Raw genomic sequence first — 25,692 nt, forward strand, 5'->3', positions numbered from 1 at the left:
GCAAGGGTGTGATGGATCCAGCAGAAAATTAAGGTTACCCCAGTCACACATGACAGCCACATGCACACTTTAGTGAGGGGAAAACCAGGCCAGGGGACGCACAGCACACCAAAAAAGAAGGGAAATCACCACCCAGGACACCAGGACCACCACTGTCAGCTCTCAGCAACTGCAGGGGGAAAGGGGAAATAAAATTACCGGGGTTATGCTCACAAAACTCACAAATGGAATCCTTCGATCAAATAAACCAAAGCAAGTTCCATCCATCCATCCATCCATTATCTATACCGCCTATCCCTTTCGGGGTTGCGGGGGGCTGGAGCCTATCCCAGCTACAATGGGCGAGAGGCGGGGTACACCCTGAACCGGTCGCCAGCCGATTGCAGGGCCACATGCAAGGACAAACAAACATTCACACTCACACTCGCACCTACGGACAATTTAGAGTCATCAATTAACCTAATGAGCATGTTTTTGGTCTGTGGGAGGAAGCCAGAGTACCCGGAGAGAACCCACGCATGCATGGGAAGAACATGCAAACTTCACACAGAAAGGCCCCGGGGATTGAACCGGCAACCTTCTTGCTGTGAGGCATGCGCACTACCTGCTGCGCTACCGTGCAGCCCCAAAGCAAGTTGATTAACGAAATAAATCAAAATACGACAAATCAAATTCATATCCGAAAACCCAAAGTTTCACAGAAATCAGGAATGAAATAATATAGCCAGCCACAAAACAAAAATAAATTAACACTATACAACTAAACCAAAACAATCTATAGCTGTCATTAACTCAAAAGAATGTAACAAAGCAAAATCAGCAATACAAACAAAATAAAGTGAGGGCGAACCCCACCGTAAGGCAAAACAGCTTCAGGCAAAACCTCGTCAGGCAAAATGGCAGCGGTCCCCAGCGCTGCTTTCATTCCACAGCACCTGTTCCAAATAAACCAGAATAAAACCACATTGACGGCTAAAGTGCACATGACCACAACTGCCATCCAGCTAACTTACTGATCGGGTGGTGTTTGACCACCTGAGCAGGAGTGGAAAGCTTGCATTGTGCAGCAGTGGGAAGAGAACAGCCAGACAGCTTGGGAGAATGGTGCATGAGCGGCTAAGTCAGCCCAGGGTGGCCATACGGGATGCTACAACCAAACACACTTATGAGGCAAACAGCCCGATTCCCACAACAGTGCAGGCAGCTATTGCTACATTGCCTGCGCAGGTGGCAGCGGAGAAAGGAAGCGAGGCGACCAGGAAGTGGGCAGACTCGTGGCGAAAGAGCAAGAGGAAGTCAGGATGGACCCAGTCCCCAAAAACTCCAGGGAAGAAGCTAAGTTAGCAACATGCCTTGGTAGGACATGAAAGCGTGCAGGGAGAGAAGAACAGAGGAACTTAGTGTACAGTTGGAAGTCCCATGACAGTCTAATCCTATAGCAGTGTAACTAAGGGCTCGTCCAAGGCAAGTCTGAGCCAGCCCATAAGTATAATCTTTATCAAAAAGGAAAGTGTCAAGCCCACTCTTAAATGTCATTCTAGTCTTTGTCCGAGAGGAACAGAAAGACTGGAAGATGGTTCCACAAGGGAGGAACTCAATAGCTAAAGGCTCTGACTCCCATTCTGCTTTTGGAGACTTTAGGAACCATAGGTAAGTCTGCATTTTGGGAGCAGTGTTCTAGTGGGGCAATAAGGTACTATGAGCTCTTTAAGATAAGATGGTGTCTGATCATTTATGGCTTTGAAAGTAAGAAGTATTTTAAATTCTATTCTAGATTGGAGCTAATATTGGAGAAAGAAGTTCTCTTTTTTTTTTTTTTTCATTTTTGTCAGAATACATGCTGCAGCGTTCTGGAGCAACTGAAGAGTATTTAACAACAAATTTAGGCAGCCTGATAGTAAGGAATTGCAATAATCCAACCCGGAAGTAATGAATGCATGAACTAGTTTTTCTGCATCGTTTTGAGACAGGATGTGCCTGATTTTTGCAATGTTACATAGGTGAAAAAAGGCAGTCCTTGAAATTTGTTTTACATGGAAGTTAAAGGACATAGGACATATGTTGATATATTAATATAGCTGGGTATCGTCTCCACATCAAAACTGCTGCCTCTGCACACAGGACAAAGTCTGAAGCTAGCCCTACACGCTTCTCTGCATACCCACCCAAGAGACTGCCCCCAACCATGTAAACTAACTAAACCAAAACTAAACAGAGGAGGAATTAAACAAAAGCCGAATAAAAATTGAAACAACCACTGAAATAGTACAACATATCTGACATATGGCATTAAAATTGAACACTTCATAATCTCCTCACAGAATCCTCTTTTGTCCATTTCAACCATTTGATAATTTAAGAATTCATATTACCAGACTACCCGCCAGTACGCAAAAATTCCTACACCAGATTCCTTTTTGATAGTGCTCTAGAATCCGTGTATCATTCGTTCATCCGTTTTTCAAAATAAAACCAAAACCAGAAAAACGAAATAACGACTCGTTTTTTCAATATTTGTTTCCAGACCCAAAACGAAAAAACGGATAACGAATCGTTTTCCCGATTTCCGATTTTGTCGTTATTTATTTTTTCTGGTTTTGGTTTTATTTTGAAAAACGGATGAACGAATGATACACGGATTCTCTAGCTAAATTTAAGGATATGATCCCATCAGCATTTAATTCAATGCCATGTCTCAGTACAACAGAGGACTCCTATACCAACTTTAGTCCCTCCCAAATTGACTACGTGGTTGATGGTGCAAATGAAAGCAAACTTCACAAAGTAAAGTAGAAAGGAAATGACATTCCACTAGAGCAGCCTATTACTCTTCACCAGGTTCCTGTTCTGCACTGTAGCCAGGCTGACAAAGAGTCAATAATTCCGTTGAACCACGTATTAAGCCCTCAGTAGTAATGACTTAATGAGCTTGTTTAATGATAAAATTCTTACTATTAGAGAGAAAATTCATCACCTCCTGCCCTCAACAGGTACTGATTTATTTTCAAACAGAAACCATTGAAATAGTTATTAAACCTGTCGTAGATTTAGAGTATTTCTCACCTGTCGACCTTCACCAACTAATTTCAATAATTTCATAATCAAAATCGGCAACCTGATGCAAGATGGCGCTGTGTTAGGTGGCCGCCTGTTGAAGTAGCTCTGTCATTTTCCTTTGTTTTTTGTTCATTTAGTGTGTTTTTTTCATGCTTTTTATCCCTTAACTGTGCTTTTGGTAACTTTTTGCGTGCAGTTTAACAACTTTTTTGGTGGCCCTCCTGTTACTTGTTGCATTCTTTGTAAAAGAGGGCTGTACTAAGAGGGGTGGGGGCATTGTCTACACACACGAGCAGCTGATTGCATTGTGGAAACTCACGCTCCCGCCCAGAGAGAGGATTGTGGTCCCAGATGAGCTGAAGAGGCGAGATCGGGGCTACAGAGCCGGAGCTAAACGGAGGGCCAAGGCACAGCCAGTCTGTGATCATCACAGGGAACATGAGGTCCTTGACAAATAAGACGGATGAGCTTGTTGCGCTGGTCAGGACTCAGTGGGGATACAATGCAGCCTAATGGCCTTTACTGAGTATGCAGGAGTATGCAGGTACCGGGCTTCAGCTGTGGACATTGAGCTGTTAGCTGTGGGGATGCGGCCATATTATTTGCCTTGGGAGTTCACGTCTGCCATCGTGATCGTTGTTTATGTCCCTCCTAAGGCTGACGGGAAAGCAGCGCATGATGTCATCCACTCCACCATAACCGCGTTACAAATGCAGCAACAAAGCGCGTTTGTAGTCATTACTGGGGGCTTTAATCACAATACTTTTGACAAAACTCTGCCAAAATTCCAGAGACAACACCACACTGGACCTACTGTATGCTAATGCAAAGGATGCATATAGTGCCACACCCCCCCAACAACTACCGACCCATTGCCCTAACATCACTCATTATGAAGGTGCTGGAGAGGCTGGTCCTGGCTGCATATGATGGGAGTAGACACGGCCACAATCTCTTGGATTACCTGATTACCTGACTGACAGACCACAGCTTGTTCGACTGGGCATGTTCTGAATGAGACCGTGGAAAGTAGTACAGGAACACCACAGGGGACTGTTTTGTCTCTTTTTCTCTTCACCTTGTACACCTCAGACTTCCAGTACAACTCCTCATTGTGCAACCTAGTTCTCGGATGACTCAACGCTGGTGGGGTGTATAAAGGATGGACAAGAGGAGGAATATTGATTTTCTATTTACAGATGTAGCGGCCTCGAATTTCCCCTAATCTCGTGCTAAGGCTCTGGCGGGTCCGTGACCAGTCCCTGCTCTGCAGTAGGCGGGTTCGTGACTGTAATGAGATCCCCCGCGATGACGTAATTGGCGCGGGGCCAACTCGTAATGCCCCTAAGCTCCATTTGTGGAAACTATCTGCACTCACTCGATCAGTCCACCAAGAGGAGCAGTCATTATAATTGGTTACCGTGTCAGCTTTGCTGAGTCTTCTTTGTTGTTCATTAGATCTGCACATAGCCTCCACTGCTGTAAGAAAAACTGCTTGTCTAGTAGGGCACCCTGTGCAGTTTTTTAAATATAATTATGCTTAATCATCCACATTATTGTAGTGCTCGTTCACAAACTTCTTGGATCTGCTCATCTGCCCATCCTGCCTTTTCCTCCACATCTCTCTCCACCTTTGGAGAGACTCCCAGCGCATCTCCGCGTGCCGAGTGATTTGTGCCCAGAAAATTAATCATGAATAACAGAAGTTGTGCGTCGTGTTTTTCTAGCATTTTGAACTGCTAAACAGTTAAATGTTTAATACTCTGCCTGATTTGCGGAGCCACTCTGCTTTTCAGTTGGTGGGTTTCAATTCAATTCAATTCAATTCAATATACCTTTATTAGTCCCACAAGGGGAAATTCCAAATTACAGCAGCATCAGTAAGAAAAAATAGACGAGGTAGACAATCAGTAAGTATATACAAGGATAAATAAAAAAGTGTGATAGAAATAAGTGTCTCCAAATTAGAAATTGTGTTTGCAGACTGTTATGTACAGATACAGATAAATTATCAAGATGTACAGATACAGATAAATTATCAAGATGAAAATTATAAATTGTGTTTGCAGACTGTTATATACAGGATGTATTGTACAGATTATTGCCCCAGTAAAATTTTGCTCAGGTTCTTGAACAGATAATTTACAGATAAATTTCAGATAAATGCACAGATTACTTCACCAGTTGTTGCCCAGATTATTGCACATGTTATTCACAGATGATTTACAGATGAATTGTCAGATTACTTTGAGCAGTTCTTATTGTACAGTCTGACGGCTGCAGGAAGGACTTCTCTGTCTGCTGCGAGCTGAAATCTTCACAGCTGCTGTCTGAACTGAAAGAGCTGGCTGGGCATACCTGAAGCTCCTCCGCACCGTATCATAATATGTCTTACAGGCCACTGGAAGAAAATATATATTTGTTTGAAATAATTAAGACAGGCTTCAGGAAAGTAAAAACAACAACAAGAAACAACAGAAAGGGGTTAAATTAAAAAAAAAAAACAACAACTTACATCAAAGGACTCCTCTGTCCACACCATCCATGTCTGGACTCCCAGTTAAAGTGGCCATCAAATGTGACGTCACCGCTTCGATGTGGGACGAGTTGCAAAATTCACGGCAACTGTGGTTTTGATTGTTTTTTGATTTATCAGCAGTTGCCTCAGGTTTTTTGTTTGCAAATATCATTTTTCCTTACCTTTAAAATAAATAACTTTACTTTAACCAATTACAACTGGTTTTTGTTGCTTCCCTTTTTCCACCATGAGCTAGGGGTCGTAACAATATCCTGTGTATTTTTTAATTAACTTACCCCTGCTCAGGTTCATATAGCCTATCTTTTCCATCACTGATGTGCAGACGCCGCATCTTTTCCTTTGAAATACAAAAATACATTATAATATTAAATGTAAGGTGAATGGTTACTAAATGTTCGGAACATGGTGCAATAAGAATAATAAAGGTTTGGCAGCCTAAAAACTGCACAATGTAGTATAATGGTGTTGCATGAAAAGTTATTTCAAATCATTCTGAATGGAATATGAATGTTGATGGCAATCCATCTAATGGTTGTTGAAATATTTCACTTTTTCAGAGAACTACGGGCTCTCGTAGTCGAGATGGTGTTGGCCACTGACATGTCTTCCCACTTCCAGCAGATCAAAGTCATGAAAAGCCTCCTGCAGCAGCCTGAGACGTGAGTAGTGATTTTAATTCTGGGTCAGAGTCGGTTTTGTTGATATCCACCCAAGTTGTACACTGAAAAAAAAATATAAATGCTTTTGTTTTTGCTCCCATTTTTAAAGTGCTGAACTCAAAGATCTAAAACATTTTCTATATACAAAAGGATACATTTCTCTCAAATATTTTTCACAAATCTGTCTAAATCTGTGTTAGTGGGCAATTCTCCTTTGCCGAGATAATCCATCCCACCTCACAGGTATATGGCATATCAAGATGCTGATTAGACCATGAATATTGTACAGGCGTGCCTTTGGCTGGCCACAATAAAAGGCCACTCTGAAATGTTCAGTTTTATCACACAGCACAATGCCACAGATGTCACAAGTTTTGAGGGAGCGTGCAATTGACATGCTGACTGCAGGAATGTCCACCAGAGCTGTTGCCCGTGAATTGAACGTTCATTTCTCTACCATAAGCCATCTCCAAAAGCGTTTCAGACAATTTGGCAGTACACCCAACCGGCCTCACAACCGCAGACCACGTGTAACCACACCAGCCCAGGACCTCCACATCCAGTATGTTCACCTCCAAGATTGTGCCACCCGGACAGCTGCTGCAACATTCGGTTTGCATAACCAAATAATTTCCGCACAAACTGTCAGAAACCGTCTCAGGGAAGCTCATCTGCATGCTCGTTGTCCTCATCAGGGTCTCGACCTGACTGCAGTTCATCGTCATAACCGACTTGAGTGGGCAAATGCTCACATTCAATAGCGTCTGGCATGTTGAAGATGTGTTCTCTTCACAGATGAATCCTCATTTTCACTGTTCAGGGCAGATGGCAGACAGCTAGTGTGGCGTTGTGTGGGTGAGTGGTTTGCTGATGTCAACATTGTGGATCAAGTGGCCCATGGTGGCGTAGGGATTATGGTATGGGCAGGTGTATGTTATGGACAATAAACACAGTTGCATTTTATTGATGGCATTTTGAATGCACAGAGATACCGTGATGACATCCAGCTGCGCATTTCAGAGTGGCCTTTTATTGTGGCCAGCCTGAGGCACACCTGTGCAATATTCATGCTGTCTAATCAGCATCTTGATATGCCACACCTGTGAGGTGGGATGGATTATCTCTGCAAAGGAGAAGTGCTCACTAACACAGATTTAGACAGATTTATGAACAATATTTGAGAGAAATGTATCTTTTGTGTACATAGAAAATGTTTTAGATCTTTGAGATTAGCTCATGAAAAATGGGAGCAAAAACAAAAGTGTTTATATTTTTGTAATCAGTCTGCTGAAATGGCCTCTCTGATCACCAATTACATACATACAATAAAAACAGTACTTAATGCTGGAGTGCCAGTGCAGCAGGCTCGTCCAACGCAGGTCCGGTCACCACCACCACCTGGCCCAGAGTGGACACTCCAGACACACTGCAGTGTGAAGCATTCTGTGGAGAGTCAATCCACCCCAGCTGGGACCATCCAAATGTCCTCCATGCGGCACAGGTTCCTGCAGGAGCCAGCAAAGAGAGTCAGACTGCTCCTGCCTCTGCTTCCTCATTAGAGACCACACTGTAAAAACACTTCTGTAGAAGGCTGGGAGAGATGAGGTGTTCAGTTTTCTGGAGTCCATCCGAAACAGAGGCAGGCCCAGTCCCAGACCACCACACCGCTTCAGGATGCAGCAGGATGCTGCTCTCCACACCAGGTTTGTAGGACCAGTGAGCAGTCTCTGGATGAATTGGAGTCAGAAAGCAGCTCCCCTACTGGCCAGATGGACTAGACCCTGTCCACCCTCCTCCTTAGGAAGGAACAGGACACTCTGAGGGATCCAGTGCAACCTGTCCCAAAAGAAATCTACTAAAATTCTCTGAATTTGTGATAAAGAGAAACTGGGGGATCAACACAGGTCAACCTATGCCACAGAGCAGAAGAAACCACATTGTTAATTATCAGAACACGGCCTCTGGAAGATGTTTTGGGTAAAATCCACTTTATGAGCCGGCCTTTGACTTCTTCTAAAACACCATCCCAGTTTTTCTGCAAAAACATGTTGCTTCCCAGAAAGACTCCCAGGTATTTTAGCCTCCCCTTCTTCCAGACTAATTCTCCAGGTAGCCTGAGCCGAACTCCCAGCCTGTCCCCCACCATGACAGCCTCACTCTTCCCCCAGTTTACTGTGGCTGATGATACGGAAGTGAACAGGCTGACTGTATTCACCAACGTATCAATGTCTTTCTGTGTGTTGACCAGGACTATGACATCGTCTGCGTATACTGACAATTTAAAAGAGACGTCACAGTCAGCCAAAGGAACACCACTCAGATCACGTCTCAGCTTCTGAAGCAGAGGCTCGATGGCTAACGAGTAGAGCATGCCGGACAAAGAGCAGCCCTGTCTGACCCTCCTTTGGACACTAAAAGGGGCACTCAGACCTCCATTAATTTTCAGAACACTCACAATGTCACTGTACAGGACCTGGATCTTGGCTATGAAACCTGGGTTAAACCCAAAAGCAGCCAGAGTTTGCCAGAGATACTGGTGCTCAACCTGATCAAAAGCCTTTCCTGGTCTATTGTAATCAGACCAGTGTCTGCCGCCAATCAGCCAGAGACCTCCAAAACGTCCCAAATTAAAGTGACATTGTCACTTATGAGCCTGCCGGGCACGCAGTAAGTCTGGTCAGTATGGATGACAGACGCCATCACCTCTTGAAGTCTGATGACCAGGACCTTGGACAGTATTTTGTCGAGGTCGACAGGAAGACCGTCTAGGCCAGGAGCTCTGCCACTTTGTAGGCTCATCAGAGCTGTATGCATTTCATTTTTTATTTTTTATATAATTGAAATTTTATTGGATTTTAACATATCCAGAAAAAAGACAAACAACACAAAACAGTAATAACAAAATAAAACCAATAAACAAGCATCTCAATATAACATGCCAATGCCATATTCCTGCCATAATAACAGTAAAAATAAAAACTGAACCTACATCTTCAAACAGAACATTTAAATCAACAATCAAAATTAACAGTAACTCAAAAGACGCCGCCTTTAAAACGAACATGACTGTGTAATAAGCCTCTCTGGCTTGGTCTGATTTCGGTCCGTATAATTCCTATGAACGGCTACCTTCACTCACTTCACTGACCGTCCGGAGTGGCAGCATCAGTAGATCCCCTTTCCTGCTGTATTTTCTAAATAAAGTCCCAGTCTCTATAATCTGCATGTCAAACAGTCAGTCAGGAGTTTGGATATTCTCTCGAACAAAATCCTCGGCTCTCTTTGGGTCGGTAAAGAAGAAGAAAGAAGATATACTTTATTAATCACCACACACACATGCTACAGGGGGGAGACTGCACACACGCCATGCTCGGTGAAATTATTTTTCTCCGCATTTGACCCATCCTGGAAAGTCCTTCCTCCGCAGCAGAGCAGGGGCCTCATGTACAAAGGGTGCGTACGCACAAAAACGTGGCTCTTTTTCACGGCAAAGTTCAGATGTATCAAGAGTGAAATGGCCGTGGAAATGTGCGGTGCATCACACCAACTTCATGGCTGGTGTACGCACGTTTCTACAGCTGTTGATCCTTTGGTGACATTAGAGGTGATGCTGGGATGTGCACATCAGAGACACATGAGCAATTAAGACTGATGAACAATTAACACACCCACATGTCTGCAAATACGAGTGGATATAAAAGTATGCGCAAAGCGGTGCAAAAAATACTGTTAAAAACAATGGCTGCTTTAGCAGTATTTGAAGATATTGCAAATGGTGCAATGCGAAGAAAGCGTGTGTTCAGAGACAGAGAGGATTTACTGGCACTTATTTCACATTTTTTGCCCTGCGATCGACTGGCGACTGGTCCAGGGTGTACCCTGCCTCGACTGCTGGGATAGGCTCCAGCCCCCCGCAACCCTGAAAGGGATAGGCAGTATAGAAAATGAATGGATGGATGGATGGATGGATTTCACATTTTATTTATTTAGTTATTTATTTATTTATTTGTTTGTTTTATTTAACGGCAAGACAGTGGACAATGTGAGGGATTTTATATTTTCATTTAACCTATTTGGTGAATTTGATAATTTTGAAGACACACACAAGCGGTCAGAGGTGCACTTGCCCTCTGAAATGATACTTTGTATCACGTAACATAACGTTAAGCGTAAACATAAATTTATTCGTGTAATTGTTCTAATATTAATCCCCGTGATGCGCATTCAACAATTTCTATCCCACCTTCACAGCATCATTACTAGTCAGTGGTTAAAGTTAGTGACTTGCTGTTTTTTGCTGGTTAAACTACAGCTTAAGATTTTTCTAACAAGCCCCTGATTGTCTCTGTGTGCAAGGTACTCATGTTAATAACCCCGTGCGTAAGGTGTGAAATGTCTTAATCAGCCTTACCTTTTCCCCGGTGCACCTCTGCACTAATTTGCAACAACAATGTGTGATCCATGTATGTAGTGTATAAAATTAACAAATGGAAACTGTAAATCCAGCTTACTTTGTACTTTGACTTTCAATTGACCTCAGGCGACCATGGCTACTCACTTAAGAGCTGGCTGATGACCCCTCTCCCCAACCCTCAGACTGACCAAGAGCGGAGGTACAATGACCTCCATTCCCGCACTCAGTCAGTTGTTGATAGGACAATCGGTCTGCTGAAGGGACGGTGGCGCTGCCTATACAGGACTGAGGGTATGCTGCTGTATAGTCCCGAAAAGGTGTGCCGCATTGTGAAGGTGTGCGGCGTCCTATGTGGCACACCGGCACGCCATACCACTGCCAGACAGCATATCCCCCCACCAGATGCTTCACATCCACCTTGATGTCGGACCACTTCTTGTTCACTTCTGCTTGTGTCCGCTTCTCTAATCCCACAGCATTGACAGTCTCTCACACACACTCACGATTTTCTGATCGTGCAGAGAGGGGAATCCTAGGTGCAGGGCTCATTTAAATATGATTTGCATATTTAAATAGGGGCATGGACAAGGAGGGGTCGGGTACTCCAACATGTGCGCTCAATTCCACGTTGATTGGGATGTACAAAGGAAATGTGCTTGGATTTGTGCATGCGCACAGATTCATACATCTGGATATTTTTGTGCGTACGACGTTTTCTGGATTTGAGCATACAGCATGTCTCAGTAGGAAATCCATGCAAGTCTTTGTACATGAGGCCCCAGGAGCGGTGGGCTTCCAGCTGACAGCAGCGCCCGGGGACCCAGTTCCTTTCGTCTCTATTGGTGGTGATCTTCTTGCATGTTTTTAGTGGGTTTTTTTTATGGAGGATATCCCAGGTGAACACGGGGAGAACATGTAAACTCCAGAAAGGCCCCTTTCCTCGAGCAGGCACCGAAGGCATGTTGGAGGACACGCACCCCTGGCGCCCACAGTGGGAATCAAACCCGGGACCGTCTAGCTGTGAGGCGACAGGGTTACCACCATTCCACTGTGCCACCTAAACTGTAAAGCTCCATCTCTTCCCCTTCCATGTGAACCTCAGGTTAGCTGGTTGTGCTAATGTGTGCTTCACCTGATGCTGCCACAGTGTTTTCATGATGGGGAAAACTGTCTCCTCTGGTCGGACCGCTCCTTCGTCATGTCTTCATAGATAGAAAGAGTGCAATCCTCCCACCTCAATCCCCAAAAGTTGTGACGGGAACCAGGAGTGTGTCTAAGATGCTGCCATTTCCCAGGTGCTCCCCATGTGACTCCTGTATTCAGTTCATTGAGGGATAGAGGGGCCCCCAGTTTATCATTGGCACAATGCACACATCAAGGTTTTCATTTCTCAGTTCACTCCTGAACAGGTCTTTATAAAAACTGGCTGCAAACTGCGAACAAAGCTCCTGTTGGATCTCAGGAAGTGAATGATCTTTCTCTGGCCATTTTTCCTCTCCAAACCAATGAAGAACTGAGGGGGGGCATCCATCTGCGAGATGTTATGATACTGCGACCTGACCAGAGCTCCCTGTGCTGCAACAGGTTGGCTAGGGCCGAATTTTTAGATTTGAGGGAATCTAAAACCGCTCGATCTCCTGTAGAATCAGCTAAACATTGCAGTTCTACCACCTGAGTGTCCAGGTCCTTCTTAGATCTGATTATGTCTCTAATGACATCATGAGTGAACTGCTGGCACAGCTGCTTGATCTGTACTTTGCCAAAATCCCACCACTGCTGGAGACAGGCATAGTCAGATTTCCAGGATCTGTGGGTGACAGGGGCGGCTGGCCCTCCTTAAGCCACATGTAAAAAAGAGAGAGAAAAGAGTTTATTTTGCTGGTCTGAATATTGCTGTGACATTCAGCAGCCTGAATATCACTTTCCAAACAGAAGCCCCGCCCCCTTGGGGTGATTTCAGTCAGATTGAAAATCGCTGCAGGCGCTCTCATAGACTTGCCCCAACATAATTTCGTCATGCGCACTGATGCGTGCTCGGACGATATGCACAGTGCGCAAAAAAAAAATAAAAGAAAAATGAAAAGAAAAAAGATACTAGTTAGTTAGTAAATAGTTGTATTGATTCCATATTGCCAGCCAAATACTGTACTGAATATGTTCTGGAAAGATTTGATTAATTACAGTTTTGATGATAGTATAATTTGATTTGATTTGATTTGATTATTGCTATGGCATCCATGGTGCCTATAAATTGTAGATTGTGCTAACAGTGATTTCATGGGAGAACTAGTAGATGACAATGTATCTGTTGATGGCCACAGTGGAAGTGGAATTAGTAGAACCTAATTTATTGTATTTGAGACAATATATAGCTATACAAATAGCTATATAGCTATACAAAAATACTGTACATTATGTACAATTCATGTCTGGTGTTGCCATCTAGTGGTTGAACAGGAAAACCAAATTAAACAATACGCCACTGGTGGGTGAACCAAAAACACTCAAAAGCTGATCTAAAAGCCTAGTCCTGAAGCACGGCAGTGCTAAAATGCCAGTATGCACTCAAAAATTTTTTATAAAAACAGGACAAGAAAGGAGCGCATGATCTGAGAAGTCTACTGGGTCGATGTGACATCTTTTAAAAATGTTGACATGGTGTTCAAAAGAGTACAACCTGGTCAGAGATAAAACACTATCTTTGCAGTGACTCCAGATGTATTGTCTGTGGTTGTTGTGAAACAACCCTCCACACGTCTGACAGCTCATGAGCTGCAGTCAGCTGTCTGAAGCTGCGTGATGAAGCAGGTTGGGGTTCCTGGTGGTTTCTGTCCAGCTCTGGATACTCAAGTACAGTTAAAATCGCCCCCTAAAAACAAATATTCCTCACCGCTGCAGGGTCTAATGGTGTCACATAAGACATCCAGTAAAGTAAGTCTGTCCAGCCTGTTGGTTGGTGCATAAACATTAAGAAAGACCATGACAACATTTCCAAAGTATGCTTTGATCTTCAATAAAAAACCCTGAATGATTTCCTCTACTTCACAGGAGGAAGGCAGGAAACTCCTGGAGAAAACGATGCCCACACCACTACAGCTGTACTTATGGCTCAGAAACACCTGTCAATCACACCTCCCCCTCCACTCAGTCTCATTGTGTTTGTCACTGTGTGTTTCCTGAACCAATATCACGTCCATCTTCTTCAGTTCCATCAGTCAAAAAAAGCAGCTCTTTTAACATCATCTCTGCCTCCATTAAGGTTAAGAGTGCCTAATTTAAACTCACACATAGAGAGGTTACAGAGACACAGAACAATGCAAGAGGGAGGAACAAAACCTTCCCTTCAATCATCACCATCATCATCGGCAGCAGTTTGTGTTTTAACTTTCAGAATCAGCTTCTTTAGGCGATCGATGTCCTGCTCTGTCAGACTGTCTTCTCCACTGTTTCCTGATTTTTTTTCAAGGGTCTGGCTGACTCAATAAAAGCCTTTGGGTCTGAGAAGTGATCTTCAACTGTCACCAACCTAAGCCCCTTTGTTCACTGTAGGAACTTTTTTATGTCAACAGGAGGGTACCGGCTCTGCTGGTCCACCTGGGTCAAGGGGGTCAGGGACAGATCGCTGTCTGACTGTAATGGTTTTCTTGCTTTCGTTCCCTTATTCATTTTACACACAGACAGATTCTCATGGACTTCTCTCTGCGGAGGATTAACTCATCAGTAGTCTCATCAGTACACTTGCTTTCATTCTGTTCGTTTTATTCTCAGCCTGTCCCTGTCCATCATTGTCTATCCCATCTCCGAAGGAGAGATGTAAATTCTGGATACAGGGATCGTAGATATTCAGTTCAAAAGGACACCGTCTAACCAGGACTTAAATCAAAATATCATTTATTAAGCAGAATTATGGATAATGGGTGATGTATCATGAATAATACGACAGAAGATGTGAAGTGATATGACAGAACACACAAGAAACTTATGGCAACACAATAGTAAATAAATTGGCGATAGTGAGAAGTAGTTGACAGGGAATAATGGGGACGCGAACGAAGAGTGAATAAACGATTAATGGAGATAATTTGGACGAATTGACCGTCTCTTAACCTCACGGACCAACTCTTATTCAAACCCGCTTAGCATGCCTACTTGATTGCTGGCGTGCCGTTGTGCTCTGCTCCGAACTGACTCAAAGATGTTCCGGATGTTCGTCCGTGGCTCGATCTGCTTGGTGGTCTGGTGGAAGGCCCAGGCACCAAGGTGAAGAGCTGATGTTGAACGGGGGTGTCTCTGGAACTGGTTCTGCGGTGTCAGTTACAGATGCGGGACGGTTCCGGATGGTTGTTAGCCGGACCAAGGATCAACAGCTGGCTGCAGGGTTTGGTTCGGTTGAGTCTGTGACGGATTATTTTAGACTGATAGTACAAATTAAGAGTCTCTTCGATGGCCGGTCGAAGAAGGCTACAAAATTAGTATTACTTGCCTAAATTTACTGATGTTAAAACAAAACGTTTGGCTAAATAGAAAGTTAACTTGAAAGCTTACGGCAAATTATAATACGTCTTCTGAAGATAACTTACACTACTCGGAATGGCTTTGAGTAGCTCGAAGACGAAAAACTTAAAGAGCAAAACGACTGTGCAAAACTTAAGACAAAGAAGTAAGAAAAAGAAATCAGCTGAGAGTAACTAGACGTAGAAAGAAGAAAAATAAAAACAGAACTTAAGACAAGACAGAGTAACACGCACTAAACTAGAACATAACTTGACAAGACAGAGTAACGCGCACTAAACTAGAACATAACTTGACAAGACAGAGTAACGTGCACTGAATTCATGCTGCGGCTGCAGACATTTAAATCTCGCTCCGGGGCGTGTCTAATGGGCAGGCCATCACACACGTGAGACGGTTTGTGACGCACAATGTAATCTCGCCTCATGGAGCTGGAATTAATCAATGATTCATACGAGGGGCTCATCTGCTTCTCACTATGGTCAATCATATATATTTTGAACGGACGATTTTCAATGACATTTCAACATTGTTCACAACATGCATTAGGCAATTCCTATGATTGTATGACAACATTAAAGATAATCATGGTAACAATTTCATCTCAACATGTATAATGACTCAATGTATAACTAATATAAAAATAAAGATCAAGGAATAAAGAAAGGCAGACTATATTTGCCAAAAATGATTATCACGATTACGGTTACTTATCGATAAATGTGTCAAGTCAAGCATATTCAATCTGACGATTAGGAACCTCTGGATGGCAGTATGGTTTTGTGGTGGCAATTCAGACAAACTTTTATAAAACAGTTAAAATCACAACTTTGTCATATTTCAGGTTAGAGAGAAAAACACCAATATTATGCATACAATGAGTCCTGTAGGGTGAAAACATCAAAAGTTAAGTTTAACATAGAAGTTTGCTTATCCCGGAGTATTGAGAAAAAGCACACAAGCATAAAAAAGCTGCTTCAATGGATGTCCGGTTTACGACCCATCAGCATTTGCTGATGTTTGTGGATGTTCCTCTGGAGCCTGGCATTTGTCTCTCCAGACGGTTTTATTGTCTTGATCTTCCATTGGCTATCAGGAGAGAATTAGCATTGCCATGAGAAACATAGAAGGAGGAGAAGGTGAGGAGAAGGCCACCTTTGATGTTGAGGTGTCTGTGTCTCTGGCTTCCCTGAAAAGAAAACATGGAGGAGATGTCTCTTGTCCAGACATCTTGTCTCTGAAATTAACACCTTCCCTGTAAACAGTTCAAATGGTCAATAGCTCTTGAAAGTTGGGATGCTTTACAACTCCATTTCTCCTGAAGGAATGCAGAGAGGGTAAGAGAAGGTCAGTTAGAGGCCAGTTCTGCTACAACAGGAAACATGCCTGGAGATACAGATTCTCAGCCAGGAAGGGTACAGCTGCCGCCAGATAGCCAGGAAGTGCAGATGCAGTCCTTCAGCAGTTGGATACACTCTAACTCAGCTAACAAGATCTGGGCGCCCAAGGGTTTCTTCAGCAAGAAATGATCGCATCCTGATCCGCATGTGCAGGGAAAGCTGCCAAATGACGTCACAGGAGTTTCAGCAGCAGTGGTCAAACCAAACTGGCCGACTTTTAGATCATGGCTCAAGGTCCTACAAGACTGTCAAGAAGCCCCTGATCAATGAGAGACAGAGGTTAGCCCGGCGTCGTTGGGCCCAAGCACACAAGAAGTGGACAGCCAGGAACTGGAAGATGATTCTGTGGTCAGATGAGTCCAGTTTTCAGATTTATCTTCCTCCTGCTAATGTGAGGATATGCAGAAGGCCAGGCGAAGCATTATCTCCAGCATGTACAGTGCCTACTGTCAAGCATGGTGGAGGCAGTAACATGGTTTGGGGATGCATGAGTGCTGCTGGTGTTGGTCATCTCACTGTCTGTGATGGCACACTAAACTCTGCCAAGTATTGTGCCATTCTCGAAACTCACATGATCCCCTCTGCACGTGCACTGTTCCGTCAAGGTCAAAACTGGATGTTTCAACAAGATCCAGGGCCAGTAGAACTTGGCTGCAGGAGCACAGTGTCCAGGTCTTAGAGTGGCCGGCTCAATCCCCAGTTCAGTTCAGTTCACTTCAGTTCTTTTATTGTCCCCTCAGGGAAATTTGTTTGCAGCAAGAATTCACATGAAAAACATACAACCATACAAGAAGACAGGATGGGGCGGGGGGGCACATCACCCCCAACAACAACGATAATGCCAACCATGAGATAAAAACAACATACTGGTTCAAGGGAATGGAAATTTCATGTCTATCATATATAAAATATATAAAAAAAAATGCAAGAGTGCCTAAGTGCAGATGTGCAACATGAGCCCCATGGAAAATCTGTGGTGGATTATCAAAAGGTCTGTTTCAAAGCGTAAACCAAAGAATTTAGAAGAATTAAAAGCAGTAATTCAAGAAGAATGGGACAAGATTACCCCTCAACAGTGTGAAAGGCTCGTGGGGAACATGCCAGCCAGGATTAGAGCTCTACTGCGTGCTAATGGCAAGACTGCTAAATATTAATTTGATGATCTGATGGTTTATTTATTTTTTGTTCAGTTTTGAACACATTCTCTGTTATTTGTTGACTTTGATACCGACAATGTTGAGAACTGACATATTGAAATTGTCAAGAATTTAGTTTTGTTAGTTTTCTTGTAAACAATAAACAGAAAAAAAATATAATTTGTATTTGTTTGTGTCTGTCTAATGCAGCCACACCTTTTGAAACACAAAAAAGATTTTTCCACAAATATTTCATGATAATATTTGAGATGTGTAAAATTTTAAGGGTCTCCGAAAACTTTTTTCCACCACTGTAGTTTCATCATCTCCAAGCCATTTGTCCCCATTTATCATAATTGAACAAAACTAGATGTCTATGTTTAGGAGCTAGCATAAGATGTCTCCAATGAGTTTAATCAGGATTGCTCTAAAGTATGTTGACTATGCTGAGCTGAGATGTAATAGACCACATCAGAATCAGAAATTAGAATCAGAAAGCCTTTGTTAGTCCCCCGGAGGGGAAATTTCATTTCAGTTACATCCCGTCCAAGAAACATGAAAAGAACAATGACACATAACATGGGGAGTACAGGAACAGGAGAACTGTGGGTCTGCACAATCCAGTGATCAGCGCCCCGTTTACTTAGATAAGAAAAAAGAGAACAAGAGGGAGGAAGAGGCAAAAAAAGCAAATCCCAACTCAAACTAGACTCCTGTTTTTGTGTGTGTGTGTATGTGTGTGTGTGTGTGGGGGGGGGGGGGGGGGGGGGGGGGCACAGTGTGGGATTAGGAAAAAACACCTCAGCACACAAGCAACAAATAAGACATTACAACAACACTCAAAGGCTTGCACATGTGGGAGCAGGTGAGGGTTTTGGGGGGGGGGGGGGGTTCGCAGCACAGACACAGAGGGGGCATGCACGCAGCCACATTACGGCGCCTCGCAGCAACCCTCCGTGCTACATTGCGACAAGGAAAGGAGGGGGGAGGGAGCCACGAAGGCATTGAGTTTGAGGGGGGTGTGTGTGTTATATGTGTCTTCGTGTGTGTGTATGTCTAAGCCCATGTACATCATCTCCGCTCAGTCCCAACCCATTGTCTCTTCCGTCTGATGACTGATGACGAAGACACAGCCGTAGCCATGGAGACGACCTTGGAGTGTTCTGATCCAGACACAAAGTTCACGGGAGTAGAGGATGTTTGGGGGAGGAGATAGGGCCAGAGCATCCTGTCTGCATAACATCCAGGAGAGTGGAGAGATACCGACCTTGAGAAGGCCGGTTATGAATGAAGATAACAATTTGTTTAGGTTAGGCCAATACTGCAATTTTCGTCTGCCTTGAGTCTTTCTGAGTCTCCCGGTGGCTGAAATTCAAATATATCCAAATTCGGTGGTCAATTTGATCCGAGCCGAGCTGACAACTTCTCCAAGTTGGAATCCACCCTGTGAAGGAGTTCAGAATTCACATCCAGCCTGCGATTTTGATCAAGAATTGCATCCAGTTTGCGACCGATCTCACTTATTGCTTGAGTCTGAGTGTTGACAGCCCAGCACATTCCCTCAACCATGATGGGCAGCCTCTCAGTAGCCAAGTGTCCTGCCATCAACTTCCGAACTTTGCGATAAATCAGGAAGCTGCTAACTCCAGACAGCAGAAAGCCTGTTATCATAAATCCAAATGTGTAGACATCTTCAACATCCTCAACGGAAAGGATCGACAGGCACACGATCCTCCACCTCTCCCAGGAGTCCATCGTGTATCCGACTGCAAACGTTCCGTCAGGGCAGGAGGGCTCACCTTGACCCAGTCTCTTTGTCAAGAAAATTTGGTCGATTGCATTGAGAGACCAGCTAATCAAATCCATGATTTTGGGTTCTCGGAGAGAATGCAGAGAGAGGATCCAATAGATCAGACACAGACAGCACAAGACAAAGAGCAGCAGCAGCAGCAGGGCAGATAAGGGCAGGGAGGGAGCAAGAGAAAAAGCGTCCACCTTTGTTGAGAGCCAGAAGAGAACCATGGATATGGCACTTTTAAGCACTTTTATATGGCATTTTTAAGCAACATGTATACCAAAATTGGTGAACTTCTGTGCACTGTGTTTTGAAGCACATGTTTTTTGGGTGTTTGTGGTACCCAATGCATTTGGCTTAAAATGCTTGGGTAAGTCTATTCCCAACCACAGCCTGAAGATATGTACTCAGATTCACGATGAATGGACAAACTGTTAATAAGTTTAGGCCATTTTCCTGCTAAGCTCAAAATTTTGGTTGATGGCTGTCATGTTTTCCAATCTTGCTAGTTTCTAATAAGAAATGTGTCTCAGTCCTTCAATGCTGTATACCCATTTTGGTTTTAATTAATTTTGCTGTTTTTCAAGACATTCAAAATATTTGAAAATCCATCATGATGTACTTTTATGGCTGAAGAAGCTGTTTGGACTTTCTGTGTGACAGCCATGGCTTTTCCAAAATTGAATCTTTAAGCCTTAATTACAGCACAACCATGTGGCTGATTGGGCTCATCTTTCTTGGCAGGCCCACACCAATTTGTGTGTAGCACAGTAAGAAAATCTACGAGTGAAATCTCAAACTTAAAACCCCAAATACACTCAGTGAGTATCTGAAACACGTGCATATGTCAGATTATTTCAAGATAGATTAAAAAAAACACAAATGCATCAAGTATTAAAATGAAACTAATGCAAATAAAAGCAAATGCAATAATAATAATAAAAAAAACTTCAGGAAGGAAATGTAATGAATTATCTAAAAGAAAGTAAACTTAAGCATTACTCCGAGTATAACTCATAATCCTCAAAGAATTGGATAGACACAACACAATAATATGATGAAACATAATAATACTTATTGTAAGAATCCGAAGGAAAAAAAATACTTAAGAAATTGTATCAGAATTATCATAACCTTAATGCAAATAATAACCCAAAGCCAGTAGTATCTGTGTTTGTGGCATAAGAAAAACAAACAAACAAAAAAGAGTGACAGGTAAAGGTATAAATCAGAGGGTGTTCGCAGTGATCTCATAGTTTCTTAAACTGTAAGTATTAGTATTAAACTGAAAACAGAAATAATAGTTAATCAAGGGTAAATCACCCTATCCCTCAGTAAAAACAACAACAAAAAACGATGATAAAAACAAATGCAAAACAAATGCAGTAAACAAAACTTCAGGAAGGAAATGTAATGAAGTTTTTAATAGAAAAAAAAACTTTAGCATTACTCAAAGTATAACTTGTCAAAGAATAAAGTGAATACACAATATGATAAAACTAGTGCTGTCAGGCGATTAAAAAAATTAATCTAATTAATTACAGGATTTGTAATTAATTAATCTAATTAATCGCATTTTAATCTCATATCTGCTAAAGGTCCCCAAATAAAGAATTTGAATTCTAGGACATTACAATTCACGGACATTCACATTACAGCTGGTGAATTCTTTTCATCACTGTAGTTCTCGACGGTAGCTGGAAATTAGAGTCAGATGACGCTATCTGAAACGCCTCTTAGGCCCTCGTCTTCCACGATTGAAATTGGCCTGCAATCAGCAGCAACCCACTTTGCGATTGAGTTGGTCAGTTTTTCTGTCGTGGCTTTGCTCATTTGTTTTCCTAACTCAGCAAGTGTGGGTTGGCGGAGTGAGCTCACGGTAGCATTAGCCGCACTAGCAGCAACTACATGTTTAGCATTTAAATGATAATTCAGGCTGGAGCTGCTACGGTGATAGGAAAATTCTTTTTTACACAAGGTACAAATCACTGCGTTCTTGCTAATAGTCCCGTCTTTGTTCTTTTTATAAATAAACTTGCCGTTCAAAGGTCCAAGTAGGCTTGCCTCGCTCTCCGGTGTCACATCCACGTCTGTTGTCACCCTGCTTTTGACTAGTGGCGCAGGTAGGATGCAGCCTACAGGTCACTCAAAGGGCCAAATTTAAAATGCTTGCGCATTGACTTGCCACTCATGATTAATTGCGTTAACTCAGAGGAATCACAGAATTTCAGTAGCTCGTGACATTATCTGAGCACCATGAGAAAAGCACAATAATGTCCATTACACAAAATCCTCATCCAAGTAAACTTGCAACTTTTGAAGGCAATTTTCATCTGCAGTGTCACCACATTTATCATCATTCAGTAAATATGCATCCAGAAGTGTATTTAGTAAGGAAATTTTCATGGTTGACTGTACTGCTACAGCAGCCAATGAGGTAAGATATAAGGTAATGAGAAATGAACTGTAGCGTCTGGGATCAAAGTCATACAAGCACCACCAGTCAAATTTAAAACATGAACCCCCAGTTCTAGCAAACAGAATACAGGTGTGCTGATGTTTCGGCAAGACTTTTCAAGTGTCCTTAATGAATAACAACCCTTTCATGGTTGCATATGCAAAACCCACATATTATAAAATAAACTATCTATATGCAAGGATAAAAGAGTTACTCCTTTTCGTGGATACAAAAAAAAATCATCTTCTCAAATAAGGGGGTTTCATGACTAAAACTTGCTGGAGTTGTGAGATCTACACCTGATAGAGAAGTGTTTTCCCAATTTGCTCAAGAAGGGCTGCTTTCACCTGGGCAGAAATAGAATTTATAATTTGGGTTAACTGCCTGCAGTGGACCACTATAGCCTCAGGTCTTCACCCATAAGCACAATTCTCAAATCAATACCTTTTTTCTACTAAATGAGATTGTACTGTTAACAAAATGAGAGCCAGAATGCACACTCTTGTTAGATCAAAGGGTTCAGCAGATGGGCAGGAAGTCTTGTCGATTTCACCACTTTGTGATCACTAACAATAGCATAGCCAACAGCTCCAACCCCATCAGATTCAGTTGTACCTGTGTCAGCCAACATTTCTTAGATGGTGCCATTGTTACAGCCCTGGCCATATTGCTTCTGCTCTGTTCGATTGTTCCTTTGTGGTCCTGTGGTGTCCTTTTGTCTGGTCCGTGTTTCTGTGTCTGAGTGTGTGCTTTCCCTTTTTTTTTTTGCTTGCCCTCCTCCATACAGCAAGTGGTGTCACTATCCCATTGGTCCCTGCTGCTGCGTCCAGTGTGCTGTAAACCAGGGATTTTTCATTCACCGGGGGGACTCAGCTTGACAGCAGTGGTTTGTGTGTTTCTGGTGTTTAACTTGAGAACTTTGCCCCCAGATCTTCTGTGTATTTGTGGTAGTGTTAATAGTGTGGTTTTTGGTGGTGGTTTTTGATCTTCTCCAGGTATTTGTTTGTAGTTGATAACACTGTATATATTTAGCACTATTTTGTTTTGTTTTGGCATTGGTCCCTTTTACATGTACGTCAGGCCTCTTTTTGTTAGAACAATAAATTTGTGGTTTGCTTTTGTACCTGGTTTCATTTTTCCCACACGGATAGAACCTTTATAAACATATAGGATTTAATATAGGTTTTGAATAATTTGAAAAATTGGCCGTTTTCATATATGTACATATAGGTGCAAATATGTACCTATATGTTCACTTATAGATGCACCTATATGTTCACCTATATATTAGTAAAATTTTTAAAATCCATTGGCGTGTAACATTACATACTTGCCACGAGAAGAATTTTGGCACGATACACTGGCCAAGATTTGCGGCCTTTCCATCATTCCACTAAGTGCACCTCGGCTTTTTCAGTCCCTTCCAAAAAAAATTGTGTATTCTTGAATAAACTCAAGAATACACAATGCTGTGGGGAAGTACTACCAAAAAGTGAAACAGGACATCTGCGGTCAATTTAAGAATCCTTGTTATTTCATTCCTGTAGGGAAAAGTCTCGGGCCTTAGTTGCTATACAAGCATGTAAGATAAAAGACAAGTGTCTCTTCATTAAAACTGTGAACAGAAATGTAGACTTTGTCTTCAGATTCATTAACCACAGTGAAATGCTCAGATAGATGTGGATGATGATGATGATGATGATGATGATGATGATGATGATGATGATGATGATGATGATGATGGATGTTGGTGTTTACTTGAATGTATGTTCTGTCTACTTTTTTTTTTGTACTACTTTTTCACTACTTTCTTAAACTTGGAAAAAAAAGGCTTAATTGGCAAAATAAACAACATCAAACCATTTTGCTATACATTTCCTTCTCTTCCACAATCTTCATACAAGAAAGAATTGACCTTGTTAATGTTTCAGGAAAAAAATGGAGCAAATAGATACGTGTTGACATCATAGCTTTTCATTTCCTCTCACTTGCCATAGTTAATAATGAATAATAAATGATCAAATGTAATGACAGTTTTACGTGTTCACACATTAATAAGTTATTGCATGATTTTTTTTTGTATGACAAACAGAACCTGCCACTGGGTATATGAGCTATATAGGAGACATATCTTGTATGTATATATAGGTCTTATATGTGGATATAAAGAAGCAATATAGGAGACCTATATGCCCTGTATATGTACATATATGCACCTGAATTTGGCCTATATGTGACCTAAATGCGGCATATATGTGGCATATATACACATATATGCTATATAATTGCGGCATATATATTATTATATATGTGCATATATGCTGTATATATGCAGCATATATGCGCAGATAAACTGCATATAGGTTTCATATATGCACATATATCCTCATATAGGTTCTTTCCGTGTGGGTTGATTTGCTTTTTCACTTTTGGATCCCTGCTCCCCTAGACCGGAGCATAACAGCCATGAACTGTAATATTAAAAAGTAGCTCCTTGGACTCAGAGTGGAGAGTCAGGTAAAATAGGAAAATAGAAATCCTACCTCTCCCTCATCTACATCCTCTCATTTGGCCTGTGTGGCCAGCCTTTGGGCCAATGGCATCCCAAACCCCAAGGTAATCTACCATATACTCATATCCCCAATCATGAGGACCTGAAGAGTTTGGAGAATCTATGCACTCTTGCAGCATTACCATCTGGGAATCTTCAAAAGAGCTCATGGCCAGCTTAAGTAAAATTCTACTACCTAATCACAAAATGGCACTGTACAATAGGTTCAGCATGTCATCTCATTTTAACTTTACTGTCATCGTCAGAGTGCAACAAGACAATGAAATGCAGTTTGCAGAAGTGCAAATAGTTGTAGTATCTAAAAAATATAAATACATGGAAGTAGTGCAAGTGGCATGAAGTATAAACAGTATAAACAGTATGAGGTAGGTGCAGATAGTGCAGTAATTTCTGTGAAACCATAAAAACATGTGCAACACGGTATGTAAATACGTGACAAACAAGACAGCATGCAACAGGTGACATATGCAAGAGGTAGTAAGTAGCAGTGCAGTAAAAAGTAAAACGGATGAGACTTGTGTACATATACTTATATTGTTATATTTTTTACTCTTTTTATTAGCTTCTTTTTAATAGATGTGTCATGCACCAACCTCACCAAAGCAAATTCCTTGTATGTGTAAAAAGTAAAACAGATGAGACTTGTGTACATATACTTATATTGTTATATTTTTTACTTTTTTATTAGCTTCTTTTGAATAGATGTGTCATGCACCAACCTCACCAAAGCAAATTCCTCGTATGTGTAAAATCATACCTGGCAATAAAGCTTTTTCTGATTCTTTTGATTCCAGGTACACAGTGCATATAAAACATAGTGATACAAGTATTAAGTGCATTATGTAGTATGCGCAGTATGACATGGGCTGACTTGAATAATAATAATAACAATAATAATAATAATAAAAACTATGGATTGGTGGGTGGTGACACTGTAAGTCAAAACAAGTCAGATATCTGACTCATCAGGTATTAGTGAGTCTATGATGGAAAGCAAGGGGTTCGAAATTTTATCAAATTTCCTCAAGGAGACTCTGACAGAAAAACTTAGCCTCTCTAGCTTTAGATGACATAGACCTTCTTTAATCCACCTGTCATAGGACGGAGGCAAGACCTGCTTCCAGTTCAGCAAAATCAAGTGCCTGGCCAG

The 25,692-nt window shown here is 42.1% G+C and overlaps 1 protein-coding gene across 7 annotated transcripts in view; it reads left to right on the forward strand.

Moving 5' to 3' along the window:
- LOC139346490 (dual specificity calcium/calmodulin-dependent 3',5'-cyclic nucleotide phosphodiesterase 1C-like) overlaps positions 1 to 25,692 on the forward strand; it is a 113,461-nt gene that overhangs the window by 57,001 nt on the left and 30,768 nt on the right. For all 7 annotated transcript variants that reach the window (XM_070985542.1, XM_070985538.1, XM_070985540.1 and 4 more), the window contains one exon: positions 6,154 to 6,255. In XM_070985542.1, coding sequence (XP_070841643.1) covers positions 6,154 to 6,255 — 102 coding nt within the window. The remainder of the gene's footprint in view (positions 1 to 6,153; positions 6,256 to 25,692) is intronic.

The sequence above is a fragment of the Chaetodon trifascialis genome, chromosome 18, assembly GCF_039877785.1.
Source record: "Chaetodon trifascialis isolate fChaTrf1 chromosome 18, fChaTrf1.hap1, whole genome shotgun sequence".
Classification (NCBI taxonomy): Eukaryota; Metazoa; Chordata; class Actinopteri; order Chaetodontiformes; family Chaetodontidae; genus Chaetodon; species Chaetodon trifascialis.